Source organism: Chanodichthys erythropterus, chromosome 22, assembly GCF_024489055.1.
Source record: "Chanodichthys erythropterus isolate Z2021 chromosome 22, ASM2448905v1, whole genome shotgun sequence".
NCBI classification, from domain to species: domain Eukaryota; kingdom Metazoa; phylum Chordata; class Actinopteri; order Cypriniformes; family Xenocyprididae; genus Chanodichthys; species Chanodichthys erythropterus.
Genome location: NC_090242.1, coordinates 27,888,098 through 27,910,355, shown reverse-complemented (window position 1 = coordinate 27,910,355; position 22,258 = coordinate 27,888,098). Strand labels below are relative to the sequence as shown.

General features: G+C 41.0%; 1 protein-coding gene and 1 non-coding gene across 3 annotated transcripts in view; both read right to left on the bottom strand.

Moving 5' to 3' along the window:
* Positions 1-240: 240 nt before the first annotated feature.
* Positions 241-22,258, bottom strand: part of st6gal1 (ST6 beta-galactosamide alpha-2,6-sialyltranferase 1) — a 34,934-nt gene continuing 12,916 nt past the window's right edge. The window contains exons 2-8 of one of the 2 annotated variants that reach the window (XM_067376555.1): positions 9,702-9,908; positions 8,186-8,557; positions 5,129-5,390; positions 4,907-5,004; positions 4,722-4,823; positions 4,010-4,184; positions 241-1,131 (exon numbers count right to left, since the gene is read on the bottom strand). In XM_067376555.1, coding sequence (XP_067232656.1) covers positions 854-1,131; positions 4,010-4,184; positions 4,722-4,823; positions 4,907-5,004; positions 5,129-5,390; positions 8,186-8,557; positions 9,702-9,908 — 1,494 coding nt within the window. In that variant the 3' untranslated portion in view covers positions 241-853. The remainder of the gene's footprint in view (positions 1,132-4,009; positions 4,185-4,721; positions 4,824-4,906; positions 5,005-5,128; positions 5,391-8,185; positions 8,558-9,701; positions 9,909-22,258) is intronic. The other variant, XM_067376556.1, reaches the window with a different exon arrangement.
* trnad-guc (transfer RNA aspartic acid (anticodon GUC)) lies at positions 4,493-4,564 on the bottom strand. The gene has a single exon. It is a non-coding gene; the product is annotated as a tRNA-Asp (tRNA).

Here is a 22,258-nt window from a genome sequence, read left to right as displayed (position 1 = left end):
CATTAGCTGTTAGTAATGTCTTAATTATTTAATATATAATAAATTTGACATGAAAATAAGTTATGACAGTAATGTGTTAATGATTATATTTAAAAAATGAATTAGAATAGAATAATAATTGAAAAATTATTAATGTTAAAATTAAAAGTTAATGCAAAAACTGCCTTGTGTGCAAGCGTTGAGCGTTGATTATTATATCTAAAAATAAATAGCAACTGAATTAAATAGTTTGGGGTCTGTTGTTAATTGTAACCTTTAATATTATAGTAATGTGCAAGAAAGGGCTCCCTGTATATATACAGTATTAGCTGAGATAGATTTTTTATCCTTAAGAAAATGTTAATTATAATTGAATTTATTTAAAGAGAGAGGGAGAATTTGTTCAATAAACCACTGTTTAATAAAAAAACCCAAAAAACTTTATCTTTAGTTTTCTTCCCCCTGCTGTACCGAACCGTAGCTTCAATACTGAGGTATGTACCATTTGTGTACTGTTACACCCCTATTAGGCAGTGTTTGAAAGCCAGTGCTTGCATCTCACATGAGAGGCAGATATGTGGTATTGAGATCTTTTTTCTATTAACAGCAAACAGTATGAATTTACCACTATGGGACTAGTTAGGGAACAATGGACAGTAGTTTACACATATACAGAACTTGCCACTATATTCAACATTTTGTGTCCATATGAATTAATTTCCTTTCAGTAAGTGAGTTAGTTTTTCATTCTCCACCAGTGAGCCGACTTCTGATCTCAGAGACCAGACTGAATACTTGTTGCAGTTGTAGACTAAATCATGCGCTTCACTGTTACATTCTGAAAGTGTGCCAAGAAAATCAGTTTACCCTCAAATTATGTCTTTGACAGAGTGTTAGAAGTGGAGCTATGTGTGCAGTTAAATGTTGTGAACCCAGGGAGAGTAACCTTGCCATGTGTGTAGATGTCACGGTCAGAACCCTGGTTCATCCTCTTTACCAGGTTCTTCTCATATAATAATGGGTGGTAGGCACCTAGGGTGCAGGCAGCATCACTGAAGCGCTGGTAGTAGTGGCACAGCTCGGTTTTCCGTCGCGAAGGCAGGAACTCGTACACGTGTACCACTTCACACAGGGACATCATTAAAACTGTGCCTATGAAGGTAGAAGGAAAAATATAGGTACACAATGTAAAGTTTCAGGAATGACAACCGCATTTAAATACAGCAGTGAATCCCCTAAATTATCATTCCGTGTGTGTACAGAACTGGAATGACGCATTCCAGAAATATAGGTGGCACAGTGTTAAATGGGTGGTTAATTATGACTTTTTTAACTTTATTTAGTGTGTAATGTTGCTGTTAGAGCATGCATAACACCGGCAAAGTTACAACGCTCAAAGTTCAATGCAAAGGGAGTTTCTTTCTTTTAAAGAATTCTCTGTTTAAGGACTACAACAAAAGGCTGGTAGGGACTACAATGAGCTTCTTTCTGGATTGGTGACATCACTAACCCTGAAATTTACATAAACCCTGCCCATGAGAACATGCAACCAAGGGTGTGAGGCCATGTTGGGCTGCTTTAGAGAAGAGGTAGAGTGTTTTTGCCATGCTGCCATTTTACGCAGGACTGTTTCACAAACGAGGGTCAATTCAACGCTGGATTTGCACAAAAGATTAACATGACAGCACATGCTAGTTGATGAGTTGAATCAACTCCACAGCAACTTCTTAAATTTATCCACTAACCGTTTAGAAACATTCTGAATCCTAAAAGTTGTAACTTCTTCCTGTGTCTCTCCATCAGTGTCCGACTCCGGTTTGAACAATGTAAGGCTGAACACTGTTACTGACAGTCGTCATTTTGGCTGCGTGAGATTCTCCAGCTTTGTTGTTGTTGAGCAACTGAATCGTGAGCTGTTAAAGCTCCGCCCTCTTCCGGAAAGCGGGCGGGATCAGCAGCTCATTTCCATTAAAGGAAAACACACAAGCTCCATCGATGGAGGCGTCATATTTTGTTTATGCTTAGAAGTAGGGATGAAACCGATTTTGACGATAAATCATGATAAAAATTCCTGATGGTTAGTATTACTGTTTTGAATTTTAATTATTGTTAAAGCTGTACTTGATTATCGCGATTTGTAAAACTCATGGTAAATACTGTTCGGCATTAGATACAGTCTCATGCAGGTGCAGCATGCAGTGTTGGTTTCGTTTTGTGTGAAAGCATGATAGAAGGCAGAATGCTGAGAGAAATGATATGAAAGAATGTATGAATGAATTCTATTCATGTATCTCTAAGAGGAGCCGATTATCTTCAGACGCTTTGATGGCATTTGCTTTTCAAAGTAGTGTTGAAAAGCACAGTGCTGCTTTGTTTACAGAGGTTACTAGGGAAACAGCTCTCTCTTTTTTTTCTTTTTTTTTGCAACCTTTTTCAAAAGTGCAATCTACTGTCAGAGAATGAGTTTATATTTTCATTCAGCCTGTCTGCCGTTTTTGTTCAGAAAGTGAAAATCTGACCGCATTTTGGTTGAAAATAAGCTAATGTGCATTCTACAAATTGAATTAATTCAGATAATAAGGTAGCCTATGTAGAAATGTTTAGCAGATAAACATTGGAGCAGATAAAATATCTACTGAAATTTGAGGTTTATCATTTTATATAAAAAAAAAAAAAAATATATATATATATATATATATATATATATATATATATATATATTATGCAAAAATACATTCCTTGTTTGTGCAAAAACATACTTGGCAATAAATCTTTTTCTGATTCTAAAATTTTTATTTGAACATGTAGTACATGTTAGTAGATAACCAACATTTTTGTTAGTTTAAAATCCAGGCATTATCTTACATTATTGTAATGTTTATGCAAACAAAAAGTGTATAGTACTACTAATTTTATTTATGTGTGTGGTTTCTATTTCAGTATTATTTCAGTACTCGAACAATTCCAGCACAATACTGTGATAATATTGATAACCATGATCATTTTCTATAATCGTGAGATTAAATTTTCATACCGTGTCATCTCTACTCGGTAGGTTGCTTCAAAGAGCATTCTTGCATTCTTGCAGTGTTCCCATGTCCACATATTATAACATGTTGCTTTTTTTGGGCTTGTTGTTTGAGCTTAGCTCATAAAGTGATCAAGTTAATGAAGTTATTCAAGTAGGCAGGAGTGGGCCCAAATGCTTCATATTGAAAACAAGATCAAAATATTGCAATATTTTGGTCTTGTTTTCAGTATAAAGCATTTGGATTTATTTGGTTTATTATGGGCTTGCCTTGTTCTTGTTCGCTGTTTTTAATCGAGATTTGGCAATTTGAATGAGTCAAGGCTTGTTAAGTTACCTTTATCTATATAGTGCTTTTAACAATGCAGATTGTGTCAAAGCAGCTTTACAGTGATAACAGGAAAATAGTTTTGGCTGCACAGCAGCTCTAGAAGGAAATGGTGTCATTATCCAGCTTAAGTAAGTTCAGTATCAATTTATTTCATTGTAAAAATCGTTAGGTGTTAATTTAGTTAATTTATCTATACATGAGCTCTGGAGAAAACAGTGATGTTATCGTCCAGCTCAGTTCAATTTGCATAGAATGTTGTCAATGCAGGCAGATCAAAACTGTTTTCCCAAGTTTTCCCAACTAAGCAAGCCAGAGGCAACAGCGGCAAGTAACTCTTAACTCTTGTATCTCTTTCCCCGTGGTTTTCTTGCACTGCACATACAGAAGAGAGGCACAACTCTGTTCAGCTTGATTCCGTACACACTGCGTAGAGTTTTTTTCTATTTTTAATGTGGTAGTCACTACCTGCATTTTTCTGAGTTAATTCAGTTGTAGAATATGGTTGACGGTTGTCACTTCCATAAATTACTGAACTTTGTTTTTACAGAATTAAACACTTAAAGGTGAATTGACAACCAAATTTAGCTGCAGTCTGCATGTGGCCATAGTTTGTGGTTTCTTAACCATTTATGATGTATCTTTTTGTTTAAAAAAGAAGTAATAAAACTTACCCAGCAGGCCTGATGAGGGTGGGTTTTTTTGTATAGTCTCGCCCATATTGTCTTGTATTCGCTGCCACAGCTGCCATTCCATCCGTGGGTGTAGAATATAAAATGGCTGTTGGGGGTGTAAGCGTCGATATCGCTGATATTGTTTAAATATAGGGTAATCTGTCTTGTTGAACCACTAAAAGCAAAAAAAAAAAGGAATATTTAATTTCACCCAAATTTAATTTATGAAATCTTTACAAATATTTAAATATATATATTTTAGAGTCAACATAAAGTAGTTTGTAGCCCAATTTACTTGTGTAATCTGTGATGTATGCAATGGAAAATTATATTAAGCAAGAAAATGCGTAAGACTAGACTTGATTATATCATGAAAAATATATTTTCTAAGTGGTGTTCTGATACTAATTTTGTCCAGCTGTAACACTTGTACCAGCTAAATGTATTAATGACTGTGTGCTAGCAAAAAAAAAAGTTTAGCATCTCCCCGTCGGGGAATCGAACCCCGGTCTCCCGCGTGACAGGCGGGGATACTTACCACTATACTAACGAGGAGTGGCTTATCAGTCACATGCCTCAGACTGTACAAAAGCTATTCGTCTATACTATACTATCTAACGGTAAGACTTTGTGGTGAAACCTTCTAATTAAGCAAATTTCCTGGAATTTTGCGAGTTTCTAAATGCTAGAAAGCGGAATAGTGAGCTCTTACCTCCTGTAGATCAGCGGAATAAGGTCCAGGATCCCAGCTCACTAAAATCCCTGCACTGTACAAAGAACTGGAGAGGAAATGGTGGTCTTCAGATGCCATTACCTATGCAATAAACAGACATTATGTTTTTTTAAGATTGTTATAGCATGTAATTTTAACCTTTCACCAGTTAGCAAACAATTTACCTGGGAATTGATCAGTCGCACTGTTGTTTTAGAGCCCACATCTTTCTCAAAGCCTGTTGTTGGTGCGGCATTGAATCGTATCACCGCATCATGTGTATCTAGATTTCAGAATTTTTTTTTATTAATAATGCCTCATTCATACATAGAATCATCCAATAAAAATAAAAATAATTTATGTCAAAGAAAGAGATTTAGATTATGTTATGAATTATTATGGATTACCTATTTCCTTTCCTAATCCAGAGTTTTTGAGAGAACCTGCAGATGATACCACTGCGCAGGTCTTAAACGGGCCAATATCAGTGGTTATTTGGTGCGGAGGTAACTGAGAGGCCCAGGGAAACCCAGAAAATGGCTCCATATCTGGTGTTAAAGTTGCAATTTGAACCATCTCCTTGATTTGACAGAGAAGTTCAGGGCCACTGAGTTTGGAACGATGTGCTGCACTCTGAGGTCGGTACTTAACTCCATATTTATTCATTGCCTAAAATAAAAACAAAAACAACAAAAGAGACTATTATAGATGGGTATATCACATTTGCAACAAGTAAGTAAGGTAGTTAAGGTAAAAAAAAAACAACAAAAAAAATTCTATAGAAGACAGGGGATGTGACTTCTTGGTAAAGTTTGATAGATGAATAACTACGTTTTTGCTTGTTTTAACAGCTGGTAGCAATTGAGTTCCAGGACAGCACTGTGGTGTGTTCCAACAAAGGACCAGAGTTTGTCTTTGCAAAAGAAAATGATCTGTTCAAAAATAGGTTCTGCAGTTGTGATATAAAACCAAATAAATAGATACATAATGGTCCCTTGTTGAAAAATACCCTAGTGTTGTCCTAGAAGTCAAAACCCTGAAATCAATTGCTACCAGCTGTTAAACAAGCAAAAACTTAACTATTCATCTATCAAACTTTACCAAGAAGTCACATCCCCTGCGTCTTCTACAGATGTTTTTTATAATAGCATAGTGGTTGAGGAGATTCCCCCCTTCCAAAAGTAAAACATTTGCATAAAAACGCTTTGAGTGTAGAGAAAAGTGCTATATAAATGTAACTAATTATTTTTATTAACCATGTTACCTATAAATGTTCCCAAAACCGAATCATTTGTCAAATCAGACACAAACATGAGGTATTGAAAGCCCAAGGGATGAAACTCTAGATGAAAACCCCCAAATAGACACCAGTCCCTGAAATAACACTGTAACTGCCTTTAAGAAATTCAGGTGTTGCTTCTCACACAGAATAAAGTGAAAAGTTGTAAAGTGGGTAAAATAATACTAAATGTATATGGGTCAATGACGTGACAGGTAATCCAAAGGCCTTAATAATAATTTAAAAATATATATTTATATATTTTAAAGATTTTGAAGTGTCAAAAGGTCATTCGGTTTAACTGTGCAAAGGCCTTGAAGAAGCTGTGAATCGTGAATCTGTGTATGTGCACTAGTTTTCTGTGTGTAGGCCCTGTATTGGTACTGATGACACTTTTAGTGCTTGAGACATGCAGACGCCTTTTCATGACTTAACAAGACAGCCTGTGCATCCAAGCTCAGGGACCGATCATCAATATCCTGATGAATGGAGATATGCTTCTGACTATCTGTCCATGTGTGGAAGATTACTAATTTTGTCTATTTTTCTTAGCCAATCAGAATCATTCAACTTGAAGTAATGACGTAGTTAGTAGACTCTGTTAGAGTATAATTGTTGTGGAAATGTGAATGTATGCAGAGCGGCCTAGAACTCTGTGTGAGACTTGAAGCTGGCTTCTGCTGATGAAACTGCAAACTATTCTTCAGTAACTGTAAAATTCCAGTTATGAGAAAGAATGTGCGGAAAAGTGAATTTCATTGATGTCATTCAGAGTAACCAATATAAAGGGACCATTTTGGATCAAGTCGTGTGGTCAGTATCATGTGACAGGATGTGACATCATTCAGACACCTACAAAGGACCACATGGTTGTGAAGCAAAGTAACTAAGTCTCTGAACTATTTGAAAAATTCATGTTTTCACTTGCTCATACGCATGTCCCGAAACATCAGGTCATTCAGTACAACCACTATAACACATGGAAATGTTGTAATATTTTAAAAACTTAAATATAAAATGTTTGTCCTTTTGCTATCTAGCCAGCAAGCTAACTAGCTAGCAAGATGTCGTCCTGTTAGCATTGTTTGAAAATATCATCATTCGGTATAACCAAATGTGTCTTTTGGTAAAACAGATTTTTTGGTTAAACCGAATGACTTTTTTGGTGACAAATTTGACCATCTTGTAAAAAATTACAAAAGCAGTGTTAATTGATTATAAAAAACACATAATTTCATTGTTAACACTTAATAAATCTTCAAAATTATTTATATCTCCATTATGTTTTTGTTTTACACTTTTAAAAACCTTATTCGTCAATGACCCATATAGTATACATTGAAACAGTCAGTGTAACCTTACAGTACATGATAAAAAGTGCCAAAATATACATATGTAAAAATGTTCTTTGTATGTCAAAATATGCATTCTAATATATTTATTTGACATGTTTTTGATTAGCTACACATTTATCTTAATGATTATAATTTAATGAAATTACACCTGATAAAACAGTTGGAAAGGTAAGTAAGTAGTAGGGTTTTATATCTCAGAGAGTTTATAGACACCAACTGCAAATAGCCCACCTTGTTGTCAGAGGCTATTTACACTAACTCCACCTGCCATTATTTGGTTGAGCCAGACAAAATTACAAAAGAAACCCATCTGATGACATCTGATGGTGTGGAGAGTAAGACGGGTGGCGTTTGCTTTTGACGCAACCAACCTGAGTTCAAATCCAGCATTTTCCGGACTTCAGGCACAGGGACATGTGATGCATGACACAATAAGGCAACATCCATTGATGATTTTAATGAATATAATCATATACACTGATAGCAGTAGAGCTTCTTCCTCAGAGGATAATGTAAAATGGATTAACTGAAGAGACTTCATGCCTAGCTGATCAGCAGTCCTTGCGGTTTTTTACTGTTTTTATATAGTAATGACTTTTAGATGTCTCTTAGGGTGTACTCACACTAGGCACGGTTGCCTTGAACCGAGCCCAAGCGCGATTGTCTGGAACGGTTAGAGCCCACCTCTTCCAAGCAGGCCAGGGACAGCTAAACGAACCGGGCATGGAACGGAGCGATCACACTTGTCAAACGAACCGGCCTTTGGGGGTCAAACGCGCTTGGGCATGGTTCAGAGCGCCTAGTGTGAGTACACCCTTAGTTTCGCTTACCTGATAGTTCTGCACCACCTTCCTCAACCTTTTCCCCAGCATTGTGCTTGACATGTCCTCATTCCAGACTTCTCCAAGTGCTCCATTAGGCCCAAAAACCACAGCATCCCCACTTGCAGCACCCATATCTCCTCTCCTTCTGCTTCCAAAAATAGTCTCTAAAACACGTCTCAGCGGTTGCGCCAAAAGCCAGTAAAATAGCCCATGTTCTCTTCTTTTGCCCCTGAGGCTGTGGTCCTTAGAACTGCTCTCCATTGTGTAGTTAGAAGATGACAGGATGGGAATAGGCTTCTGAGGATCTCCAGGAATGACACCTGGGAGCTTTTGAGGGTCAGTATACATGGGTTTCGACCCTCCTGTTCCCCGCAATACCTTCGATAGATCAATATCACTTTTAGTAAGAATGTATTTATCATTTTTTACTTAATAGAGTGCTGCAGGGATGACATAATTTAGTAGGCCAACCCGGAAGTTAGCATTACTCTGGTTCCCTGGAGAAGAAGCCAATAGCTTTTGGATTATTACCAAAAATTAGCTCTTTCAAACTTTATTTAATTAACAAATTGGAAAGTAAGTTTAAGTTAGAATAGTTAGCAAGAGCGCGATTCCACAAAGTGGAAACTAATAGAGTGTACTAGTGTTGATGACCTTTTCTCTTCATGATGATGTTTAACTCTTTACTCGTCAGCGTTTTCTAAAAATAGTTGCCAGTCAGCACCAGCATTTTTGATCATATTCACAAAATTTTCATGGACCCCAGAAAATTTTGTTGTATGAATATGTAAACAGTCAATATATCAAAAGTACAGGGTCCCTGCTTCATAAAAAAAAAAACTACATTTCATAAGTTTGAAATGTTGAAATCTTGTTTTGAAAATCATGTTTTTGTCAAAGACTTCGTCTGGATTGGATTCAGAATGATAATGAAAACATTGTGTAAATCCAGTCTATCAACACCCCCAAAGCTTGCACTGGGTTATACCTCTTTTGTGGATTCAATATTTCATTTGGTAATGTTAGACAGTTTTTATTTATATGTTGTTGAATGTTTGATCATGTTAGCTTACTTGTACGTAAGCAATATCCGATCCTTCTGGTTTGCACAGATCTTCTTCACTTGTTTTTGGATCCCTAGATGCTATACTGTAACAGTGCCCCCATCCATATAAGAGTTAAAACATGGATTGCTGGGAAAAACTTGTCAATAGGGGGAAAGAGTTAGTGCCCCCGACAATCTCTGTAGTCCAATTTAGCCACTTTTTAGCAACTGGCTTTTTAAAGACAAATACAAACAAAAAAAACTACAAGTGGCATACTGTTGATGTATTATAATTGTACATTTAAATGTACATTTAACCAAAAAAAAAAAAAAAAAAATACTGACTGACTTTGGGATGTTGTAAAAAAGATTGGTAAAAATTATTTTTTTATTGTTTTAGGACTCATTCCTACAGCACTCTTTTGTGCAGATTTGATAGAGCAGAAGGCACTGTGGAAAGGAATCTCTTTGACATACCTTAACAACTGAGTGCGCTCTTGGTTGAGCTCGAGTTCTCGCTTTCACCCCAAAAATGGCATCTGTGACAGGTATGCTGTTTTCAGCGCAAAGGGTGTACAGGAGAGCCATGGTCATACAGAACAGAGCCATGCACAGGGCTCCTCGACGAGCCCGACGCCTCAACCGCCAGAGTAGGCTAACACGATCCATGGCAGCCCCTGGGATCTGGATAATGAATTTGCACACAATATTAGAAAATTAAAGGATGACCTCAGAAAAGAAGTTGGCATGGAAGCATATGAATAGGTTCAGCTGAATTGAAAACATATTAGAAAATAGTATGAAACTGTCAGATATATACTTTGAAGTTCTAGTAAACTCAATTTCAGTGAAAGGAACAGGCCATGTGTGGAGGAAGCAATGTTCAATTGAAGCATGTTCAATACACCAGAGAATTGCTGATTTGTGTAGATAATATAAATGTTACTATATATAGACAACCTTTGTAAAAGTAAATGAATGTACAACATTTCTCCGCTTCAACTGAATAGCATATCTGTAACGAGACGGGACTCAGGCAGAGATCCAATTGCAAGCTTTATTTAAAGTAAGTGTGGTCGTACAGGCAGGGTCTAGGCGGGGGCATACAAGAACAGCAAGGGCTAGGCAGAATCGTGGTCAGGATACAGGCAATGGTCAGGACAGGTAGATAACATTCACAGGTCAGGAAACAATGCAAAGTCCAAAGGCTGGCAGCAGAGGATCGTAAACAGTACACAGACAGGTTCAATGACAGGCAGATAATTGTAACGAATCATCACTCGGGCATTGATCCATTTGCATGCTTTATTAGAAGAATCGTAGTAATACAGGCAGGGTCAGACAGGAGCAAACTGGTATGTAAGGAACAGGCAGAATCGTGGTCAGACAGGCAGTAAGTCAGGGCTGGCAGATAACACTCACAGAAACGGGAAAACAGGCAGACGTCAGAGGTAGGCGGCAATGGATCGTAGACGGGTATACAGGCAGACAGCAACAAGTAATCAAACAGGAAATAACGCTCGGAATTGTTCACCACGGCAAAACACGTCTGACAGGTGGATATGGCAGTCCTTTATAGTCCGGGTAATGTGATTCAGCTGCAGGTGTAATCAGTCCAAGGTACGGGCTTATGGGAAATGTAGTGTGGGTGAGTGTGTGTGCTAATATTCGGGTGATGGTTCCCTCCGATGGCCAGAGGAGGGAATCACGGAGTTCGTCTCCGTGACAGAGCCCCCCCCCTGCGAGCGCCTCCTGGCGCGAGGATGCTGGCGACGTCGCGGTCTTCCTCGAGGACGAGGGGCTGGCTTATCCGGATGGTTCGTGTGGAACTCTGCCACCAGGCTGGGGTCTAGGATATCATCCGAATTGACCCAGGAGCGTTCTTCCGGACCAAACCCCTCCCAGTCAACTAGGTACTGGAGTGTGCGACCGCGACGTCTGGAATCCAACAATTCTCGGACCTGATAGATCTCCTCACCGTCGACCAAGACGGGTGGGGGGCCCTCGTCACTGGACCTCTCCTCCCCCTCCTCGTGGGGGCCATCGGCGGGTTTGAGCAGGGACATATGGAAAGTGGGAGAAATACGATAATGGTTAGGTAATGCCAAACGGAATGAGACTGGTGTTATCTGGTGCGTGATTTGAAAAGGGCCAACGTACCTTGGACTTAACTTCTTACATGGGAGTCGCAGGCGCATATCTCTTGTGGATAGCCATACCCACTGACCAGGGCGGTAAAGGGGTCCGAGGCGACGGTGGCGGTCAGCTTGTTCCTTCTGACGGCGAACAGCGTGTTGCAGGTGTGTGTGCGCTCTATCCCAGGTGGCTTCGCTACGGTTGAGCCAGTCGTTGACAGCTGGTACGTCGGTGGGTTCACCAGACCAAGGGAACAGGGGCGGTTGGAAGCCCAGGACACATTGGAACGGGGTTAAGCCGGTTGCTGGTTTACGGAGAGAGTTCTGGGCGTATTCCGCCCATAGGAGGTACCGGGACCAGTCGTCTTGATTGCTGTTGCAGTATGATCTGAGGAAGCGGGTGAGTTCTTGGTTAAGACGTTCGGTCTGCCCGTTGGACTGTGGATGGTACCCAGATGTGAGACTGACATTGATGTTTAGTGCTTGGCAGAAAGCGGACCACAGGCGAGATGTGAATTGCGAACCTCGGTCTGACACAATGTCCTCGGGTAATCCATATATACGAAACACCCACTGGCAGAGGTGTTCGGCAGTCTGCATAGCGGTGGGTAGTTTGGGTAATGGGATCAGACGACATGCCTTGGAGAAGCGATCCACTACTGTGAGTATGGTGGTGTAGCCGTTGGAAACAGGGAGATCAGTTATAAAGTCGACTGCGATGTGGGACCAAGGACGCTGGGGCACGGGTAGAGGATGCAGCAGACCGGCTGGGAGCTGATGAGAGGACTTATGACGGTTACAGATCGAGCAGGCTTTGACAAACTGAGTAGTGTCTTTCGATAGGGAAGGCCACCAGAAGCGGTTCTGTAGGACTTGTATAGTAGCAGTGATGCCTGGGTGACCGACGGCTGGGGAGTTGTGAACCATCTCCAGTATCCGAGGGCGCAGAGCCGGTGGTACAAATGTTCTCTCCGGAGGACATTCTCGAGGGACCTCGATCTCTGCGTTGGCCTGTTCCAGTTCAGTCATAACGTCCCACTGTACAGGTGCGATAACAAGAGAAGATGGAATTATGGTTTCTGGATCTTTGTGTTCTTGCTCACCTTCAAACTGACGCGAAAGGGCATCCGCTTTGGTGTTTCTTGAGCCGGGTCGATAAGTCACGGTGAAGTTGAAGCGTGAGAAGAAAAGGGACCATCGGGCCTGACGGGGGTTCAATCTCTTGGCGGTGCGGAGGTATTCGAGGTTCTTGTGGTCCGTTAGTATGACAAACGGATGCACGGCTCCTTCCAGCCAGTGACGCCACTCCTCAACAGCCGCTTTCATGGCCAGCAACTCCCGATCCCCGACATCGTAATTTCGTTCAGCAGCATTCAGTTTTCTGGAATAGTAAGCACAGGGAAACATTTTAGGAGGATTACCTTGACGCTGGGATAGGATGGCGCCGAGACCTGTGTTAGATGCGTCCACCTCGACTATGAATGGCAGTGACGGGTCGGGGTGGTGCAGTATGGGCGCGGAGGTGAAGCGTTCCTTGAGCTGTTGAAAAGCATGTAAGGCCTCAGGGGTCCATCTGAGTTGACTCTGACCTTTTCTGACCATACTTGTAAGAGGGTTGGCTATGGAACTGAAGTTGCGGATGAAGCGTCTGTAGAAGTTTGAAAAGCCCAGGAATCGCTGCATCTCTTTGACAGTCTGGGGCTGCGGCCATCTCAGGATAGTGTTTACCTTTCCCTCATCCATGGCGACGCCCTCGGGGCTGATGATGTACCCCAGGAATGAGATGGAGGACTTGTGGAACTCGCACTTCTCAGCCTTGGCATAGAGCTGATACTGGATGAGGCGCTTGAGAACCTGTCTGACCTGTTGCACATGCTCCTGCATGGTATCGGAGTAAATCAGGATATCGTCTATGTAAACAATAACAAAACGGTTAAGCATATCTCGGAACACGTCGTTTATGAACGACTGGAAGACAGACGGACTATTGACAAGCCCGAAGGGCATAACGAGATATTCGTAGTGTCCGGTGGCCGTTGAGAAGGCGGTTTTCCATTCGTCACCCTCCCGGATGCGAAGTAGGTTATAGGCACTCCGTAGATCGAGCTTGGTGAAGAATTTGGCTGTTCGGAGCTGTTCCAAGGCTGCAGGCACTAAGGGCAATGGGTAGCGAAACTTGACAGTTATATCATTGAGACCACGATAATCAATACAGGGACGCAGACCTCCGTCCTTTTTACTCACGAAGAAGAAGCCCGCTGAAGCGGGTGACGTGGAAGGACGGATGAATCCTTTAGCCAGTTCCTCCTCGATGTATTTCTTCATGGATTCTGACTCAGGTTGGGAGAGTGGGAAGATACGGCCCCTAGGTGGTGTTGTTCCTGGGAGAAGATCAATGGCACAGTCATATGGGCGATGCGGTGGTAATTGTGTGGCGCGTACCTTGCTGAATGCCAGCGATAGATCCTGATAATCTGAGGGGATTTGGAACTCGGAACCGGGTGAAGAGTCATCGGCCTGGACTGTTCTGAGGGGTAGAGAGGTGACAGGAGACAGACATTTGGTAAAACAATCCTTATCCCATTGCAATATTTGACCCTCTCTCCAGCAGACGGTGAGATTGTGCATGCGGAGCCAGGGTAATCCGAGTATAATAGCCGAGGTTGAGGTGGGTAACACATGGAACTGTATGAACTCTGTGTGCAATATGCCGGTTTGCATGGTTAAGGGTTGGGTGATGGTGTTGACTCGTCCGGAGCCCAGGGGTCGCCCGTCTATGGCTTCCACTGTGAGGGGAGAAGAACATTCTATTAGAGGAATGTTGTGTAGCTGTGCGAACGCCTGGGAAATGAAGTTCCCCGCAGCCCCTGAATCCAGTAAAGCCGTGGTATTCATTTGAGTGTTCTGAATCTGGAGGGTTATAGGTACGGACACAGTTAAATCTGAGTGATAATAGGGATTGGATTCACTCACCATGCGCTGACTTTCAGGACGAGTGCGGACGGGACAAGTGTTACGAACATGACCGGGACTGCCACAGTACAAACAAAGTCTATTAGTCAGGCGGCGATTCCTCTCCTCCTCGGAGATGTGGTATGCGTTGATTTGCATGGGTTCTGGAGTTTCTGCTTCTGTCTGCTGAATGGGGCGGACATTACGTCTCTGGCCAGACTTGCGAGCTCGAATCAGGTTGTCCACGTGAATGGCGAGTTCAATATACTGGTCCAAGCTCTTCCCCTCATCTCGACATGCCAGCTCTGACTGGAATTCATGAGACAATCCGCGTCTAAAACAAACTTTCAGGGTATCACTCACCCAGTTGGTTTGAGCGGCGAGAGTGCGGAATGCCAGGGCATACTCAGCCGCCGTCCTTCTGCCCTGTGACAGCTCCATCAGTCGATCACCCGCTCCCTTCCCATCACTCGGGTGGTCGAACACCGCTTTAAACTGCTGCATAAAGTAATCGAACGTGGAAAAGGTGGACCCATTCTCCCCCCATATGGCAGTTATCCACTCTAGTGCCTTACCAGTAAGCAGAGAACAGACAAAAGCAATCTTACTGGTCTCCGTGGGATATAAAGCTGGTTGCTGATTAATGAAGAGTGAGCACTGGAGGATAAAGCCCTTGCACTTGGTTGGATCACCGTCAAACTTTTCTGGCAGTGAGAGACGAGGGTTGCTAGGCGACGGCGTTCCTGCCGCGTGGTTAATGGCGGCCGCAGCGGGGGGAGAGGGCGCCGCTGGCGCGGGTATCTGCAGTCTCTGTAGTGCCTTAACTAGTTCCTCCGTGATGGAAGTGAGGCGATTAAGTTGGTGTTGGTGGGCGGCGAGCTGGCTGGCCTGAGCAGACATCGTAGCACACAGGTGGGTAAAAGCAGCTGGATCTTGTTCTGGCGAAGTCTTCTGTAACGAATCATCACTCGGGCATTGATCCATTTGCATGCTTTATTAGAAGAATCGTAGTAATACAGGCAGGGTCAGACAGGAGCAAACTGGTATGTAAGGAACAGGCAGAATCGTGGTCAGACAGGCAGTAAGTCAGGGCTGGCAGATAACACTCACAGAAACGGGAAAACAGGCAGACGTCAGAGGTAGGCGGCAATGGATCGTAGACGGGTATACAGGCAGACAGCAACAAGTAATCAAACAGGAAATAACGCTCGGAATTGTTCACCACGGCAAAACACGTCTGACAGGTGGATATGGCAGTCCTTTATAGTCCGGGTAATGTGATTCAGCTGCAGGTGTAATCAGTCCAAGGTACGGGCTTATGGGAAATGTAGTGTGGGTGAGTGTGTGTGCTAATATTCGGGTGATGGTTCCCTCCGATGGCCAGAGGAGGGAATCACGGAGTTCGTCTCCGTGACAATAATAAACACAGGGGGCCGCTCAGAATTGAACACAGGGTGAATCAAGACTTCACCATGAGGTGGTGTGTGTGTGTGTGAGACTTTTATAGTCCAGGTAATGAGCTACAGCTGTATGTGGTAATTGGTGATTGGTGTGGAATGTGAGCATGTGACTGGCAGGGAGGAATATGGGAATTGGAGTCCAGGAACTGACGGTGATCGTGACAATATCTACATATTGCACATTGGCTTATTGTATGGAACCCAACTGAAAAATAGGCTTTTATTGATGTAATTTTATGAGGTGTTAAAACTGTTGGGTTAACTGTTGTGGTAAATATGCAACATACTGTAATAAGTTTGCTTCAGTTGACCCACATTTAAGCTAACAGAGTTTATTAATAGAGTTCAGCTGTTTGGAGTACATGATATCACAACTAAGGCCTTAAAGCAAGAAGTATTTGCTTAATACCTAGTTCTGTTTTGTTGCTTTCTTTATTGTTTGCTGCTTGACAAGGATTCATTTAGATTGTTTCACTTCCTTTAATGCCTTCCTATTGCCAGGGTTGGTTGCAAACAAGGAGAGGATGCAGAATCTAATTGCATCAGCGAAGGTTTATTCACAATAACTATAAAACAAAACAACCAACTAAACAAAGACGAGGACAGACAAGGGAGTGCAGGAGCAGTGAGTCTTTAAAGGAAGTGCTGACGAGGATGTGCAGGTGCAGGGAATCCATGTAATGAGATGATGTGCTGACTGGGTGCAGGTGTGGATCAGGAGGGATGCTGTGAATTGTAGTCTGGGGAAGGTGTCAGGGCTAGTGACCATGACACGTATTAGGGCTGCACGATTTATCACAATTTTATCACACCCGATTTGGCAAAGGCTGCGATTATTTTATGCACAGCTTGTCAGAAATGTACAGCTCTGTGATCAGTAGTAATGCTTCTCCTTCTGAACACCAGAGGGCACTCTGACACAGAAACTGCAAATATGCTCTGCTGCCAAAGTAGAACGCGTCATTCCAGGAAATCCCATACTATCGCTGTAGCTGAATAAACAGAAGATTGCAGTAGGGTCTGGCTGCAGACTTAAGGGGCGAGTGGAGCTCCACTCTCGAACAGGAAAGACATCACCTCAGCTAGTGGAGCTAGCAACAGCTAATGCCACTGGGTATGCGTACATCACTATTGCGTCATTTAATTACTGTATTTGCATTATTGTAAGGGTAGGTTTAGGGTTGGGGTAGTTGTAGACGTTAGTAAAACACAATCTGATGAGTAGTAATTTTATTCATTGTTATGCAAAATTATTCAAGTGGAGGTGACGTATTTCATGTTCGAGAGTGGAGCTCCACTCACCCAAGGTCTGCAGCCAAACGTTTTGATTGATTAAACATGACTAATAAACACACAACTGCCTTATTCTATGTAAGAAGCCACATCATCTCACAGAAGGACGCTCAACTGTCGTTATGAAGTGAGTTTGGAGTAAAAACATGTTATTAAATGTTGTCTTTTGTTGGACAAGATGTTAATAAATGCTTTTCATGTCTGGAAAGATGTTTGACGCATGTTGCTTTTTCAAATGCACATTCAAATGATTCAAACTTGCAGTGCTTTCAGATGGATTAGCATTTGGAGCCATAGTTTATTGACAAACCACGCATAAAAAAAATAATCGCAGCTTTGCGATTTCATAATCACACAAAGCCAAATCGTTTAAACGCAGCCCTGCTTCCTATTCTAGCTTAAAATACTTTAAGCAATGTCTGAAACTTTGTATTTTGAGCACGTCTTGTGTCTATTTGCCTCTTCACAGTGAATCGCTTTATGTATTCCTCACTTATAAGTCGCTTTGGATAAAAGGGTCTGCAAAATGAATAAATGTAAATTGGTGTAATAAATTGTGGTAGTTCCATTGGGGTTGGCCTAGAAAAGACAGTTTAAACAGCTTCCTGGTCATCAGCTTCCCCTTGGTTTGAGGACTGACACCTAGACTCCACCTCGGACTTTCAACCCATCAACTCCACCTGGCTCCACAATCCTTCGGCTCTACCATGGTCTGAAATTTCTCAGGCTCTGCCTGGCTCCCTCATCCCTCTGACTTCGCCTTGGTCTATCATCACTCTGGCTCAGTTTCAGATTTCTGGATCTCCAGCTTTGCCTCTGGAGACCCTCTGGCTCTGTTGGGCTCCTCCTTCCCTCCAGTTCCAGTCCATCATACCACCCCCATCTCCACCTTGATCAAGCATGCCTGCAGACCCTCCTTGGCCCTCCAGGCTTTCTGTGTCACCCTGCGTCTTCGTCTTCTCTGCTCTGGCTGAGTCCCCACCTTTCATGTCATCACATCTGTTGGTCAGTTCCATTCTAGTTCTATCCTGGCTCTGGGTCTTACTCTGGCTCCTGTTCCCATCAGCTAGCCCCTCCACAGCCTTGTCTGTCTCTGGCTCTACGTCAACCTCGGAAACCGCGATTTAGTCATATGGTACAGTAAGAACATTTACTGTTTTAGCAGCAAACTCTGTTCAAGCACAAAAACCTAATGGCTGTGTACATCTACATCACACCTTTTGATAATGTACTGGAGAGACACTATTCATAGTTTTTAGTCATGTGACTGCCGCAGATACCAATGGACCAATGGAGGAAAGCCTTGTTTTGTCCTCCAGGTTGGCGTTCCTATAAAGGCCCCGATATACTCATGGCAAAGTTCTTTTCATTCTTCGTTTAGGGGAAAATGAAGTTCGAAATACATGAGCAGCGATATACTGTTACCGAACATCTGACACCACCCACACTGCTGAGAGTGACAATTAGATGAATATGTAAATATGTGCTGTGTGCTTTCCTCTCAGTACATTAAGCATTTTCTTTATGGGAGCAAAATGCTTATGTGTAATTAAATATGTTGCATTCATATTCTGGGCTCATCTACTTTTCTGTACATAGTATGCTTTATTAGTTTGGTGTTTACTAAGTTTTGTTTGTTAATAACACTGTCTTAGTAAATTAAGCCACGTTAAGCTTTTTCACGTTAAGCGTTTTAGAATGTCCCTAATTTTCTGCCTACCAGCTTAGAAACAACACAATGAACAAAATGTGGCTTTGTCATTTGTATTTATTTATTTGTTACAGATTCATAATTTATGATCCACTTGAATATGTAAGTTCTCACGCCATCAATAATGTACGAAAATATGTTTAGAAATGTTATTTGTGATATAGCTCGTTGTGATCACTCTCCGTGTTCATAAAGCAGCACACCTTTGATTCATTGTTCAGATTCTCTCAGTAAGAAATCACGTATTTGTTCCATTTAAGTCCAGTAAAACTTACTTGGTGTAGCGACTCCACAATATAATTCATTTCAGAGCTGCACTACAGAGGGTCATGCTCTTATGTTATACCGTAATGCTTTAACAATAAGAAATTAGGGCGATATGATGATATGCTGACTGATATCTATATTGTATTTATTATTTTATCTGGCAGATATATCGGTGCCACTTAGTTATTAAAAACTGCAATAGAGAAATGACTCCTGTGTGTGGTCTGATAGAAGGTGGCAGTATGATTTCTATCTAACAAATGAACACAAGAGATTCAAATATTAGTCCATTTATTCTAAGCAAGTGCAAGCAGCTCTTAAAAAAATGAATGTAAATACAGTAGTTTTTTCATCTGGTGATTTGTATTTGTTGTCATTGTACGCTCCTGAGCAGGACCTAAAACATGGTGGCGACTACCCAGAATGCAATGCGCAGTGACGTAGTTTACCAAGCTCTATATAGAGTACCTCAGGGATGACATGTTTTGTAGGCAAAACCAGGAAGTGAGTTACCATTTTAAGACTTCCGATTCCATCGCCCTAAAGTCTATGGGTTTTTTTAATGGGTTTTTGCTAAATCGCCTGGAATAAGGTCTGTGGTTAACAAAGCCTCTAAATATTTTCATGTTTTGATCTATGACATAAAACACACCAGTTATAACCTGCTTGTGATTTTTTAAACTTTTACTGTGTCTTAAAATCGGCGGTTGCTAACAAACTGCTAAAAGGGACTACTTCCTTTGGCAGGGACTTTAGACGTCATCCTGACAAACAGGACATTTGGACAGCATTTCTCATGAAAAAGTTGAAAAAGTATTCATACACAGTGCAGATCATAATCAGCGAGCATGTTTTTAAATAAAGTTGTTTTTTAAGTAAAGTTTGAAGAAGCTTGGTGGTGGCAACGTTGATCCACGACTATGGTGATGTAGTCCGTTTATAGTCTACTGTTAGCTTTTTATATCTGACGACTTTATTTAGGCATCAACATGTATAAATGTTGTGTTAACTTATAGAGATTATCTTGATAATCAAAACGTGTAAGTATCATAACCCTTTGTTAAACACAGAGCTTATTTTTTTTCCAAAAGTCTATGGGAAAAATGCATAGGTTTTCGATCGAGGGAACCTGTGAGCCGCTAACTTTCGGGTTCGCCTACAAAAACACGTCATACCTGAGGTACTCTATAGGGACCTCATGGGTGTGATGTCTAGTGGCGGCACTAGGCCAGGGATTGCTGGGGCTATTGCCCCACCAGAAATTTGCTTAGCACTGGTGCATCCCCGCCAAGATTTTCCTAATGATTTTCCTGTTTTTACTCTTGGTGTCACTTTCATTATAAAATAAAAAAGTCATGAAAACCTAAAAAATAAAAAGGGTTAATGTTGTAAATGGGCCAATTACCAATGGTTTTAATGGGGGATGAGTCAATTGCACACTCAGGTATGGTGCGCACATTAGGAATAGCGTGATCATATTAAGCTCCTCATCAACAGCGATCATATAGAGTGGTGGAACTATGACACATTTTTGTAGGCCAAAACCCGGAAGTGAGTTAGCAATTTAGCACTTCCGATTCCATCTTCCCAACTTCAATGTGGTTTTTGTTTAAATGGCTGAAATAAGGTCCATGGTTAACACAAGCCCAAGATACTTTCATGTTTTATTCTACAACATAAAATATATCAATATTAACCTTCCCATGATTTTTTTTTAAGCTGTCACATGTCTTGAAAATGATGGTTGCTAACAAGTGGCTAAATGGGACTACAAAGGCTGTCGGCAACATTAAAATTCACACCGAACAGGTAAGCTCAGTCCACTTTTACAGCCTAGTTAGACTTATAACTGTGCTCTTACAAACTATTCTAATTCAAACTTTCAGGGGAAATGTTTTTAGATAAAGACTGAAAGAGTTGTCGGAAGCTTAGTGTTGGTGACATTGAAACTGTGCGACCGTGGTGTAGTTCACTTATAGCCTACCTTTAGCTTTTTGCTTCTGGCGACTGTATTTAGGCTTCAAAATTCATAAAAGTTGTGTTCATCTGTGAAAATTAACTTGATGGACAAAACGTGGAAGTATCATAAACTTTTGTTGAACACAGAGCTTACTTTTTGCGATCCAAAAGTCTTTGGGAAAATCCTATTGGGTTTTTGTTGAGGGAACCAGTATGATGCTAACTGCTGATTGGCCTACAAAGTGACAACATAGTTCTACCACTCTATTAGAGAGCTATGAAATATGAAGCAAAAGGCTGCAGACTTAGACACATCTCGGAATAGTTAAGAAGATACTTCTGACAATATATTGTGATAACCGTACTGAACAATATATTGTGATAACCGTAATATTTAAAATGAATGATACACATGATAATATGACAAGAAAATAATCCAGCGCCAATACCTGGTTGACATACCTAAGTACAATAGATGGCGGTATTGCACCTTAACGCTGGCATCTGTCATAAAACAGAAGAAGATGCAGAGCATGGACATGACTTTGACCACTTCATTAAGTTTTGTTTTGTAGAAAGCCCTTAGTTAAAGTGATTTTCATTTTGTATAAATTGTATCTTAATTCTAATCAATATTTCATCAACCAATTGCCTGGATTTAAAAAATAAGAAGCAAATAAAGCAGACAATATAATTGTGCCGCCGGCGCGATCACTTGCACTTGAACTGGAACGCATCTCATAAATGAACCGAAACTCGGTGTATAGGGTAATTGCCTCACAGACATTAGAAATATATCTATAGAAAGCTTGAAATGACTTCTTTTAAATGAAACAATTCAAAATGAAAAGAAATAGGCTAGGCTTACTCTGATTATGTAATCCAAATGAAATGTGCATTTAAAATGCAGATATAGACGTTTTGAATGATTTAACATGAAGAGAATTAACACCATTTTGACAATATATGATTTGTCTGTGTTCAAGCCATTATTTTTGTAAGGATAATATTTATAATGCTATGCACAGCCTTTATCACTGTATAGAATACTATAAAATAATATAATTTCTGCCTCTAAATAAAATCACACAGCATGGTCTTTAAAATGTGCATGAGAAAGTCTTTTCATTTCTTCGGGATACATTCAGGCAGTGTTTTCTACTTCAGCTTGAAATCAGATAAACTAAATGCTTGTCTTCCTTCACAAAAATTAAAATTAATTGTGCCTTGGATTTATCAGTTGTTAGTTTATCAGTT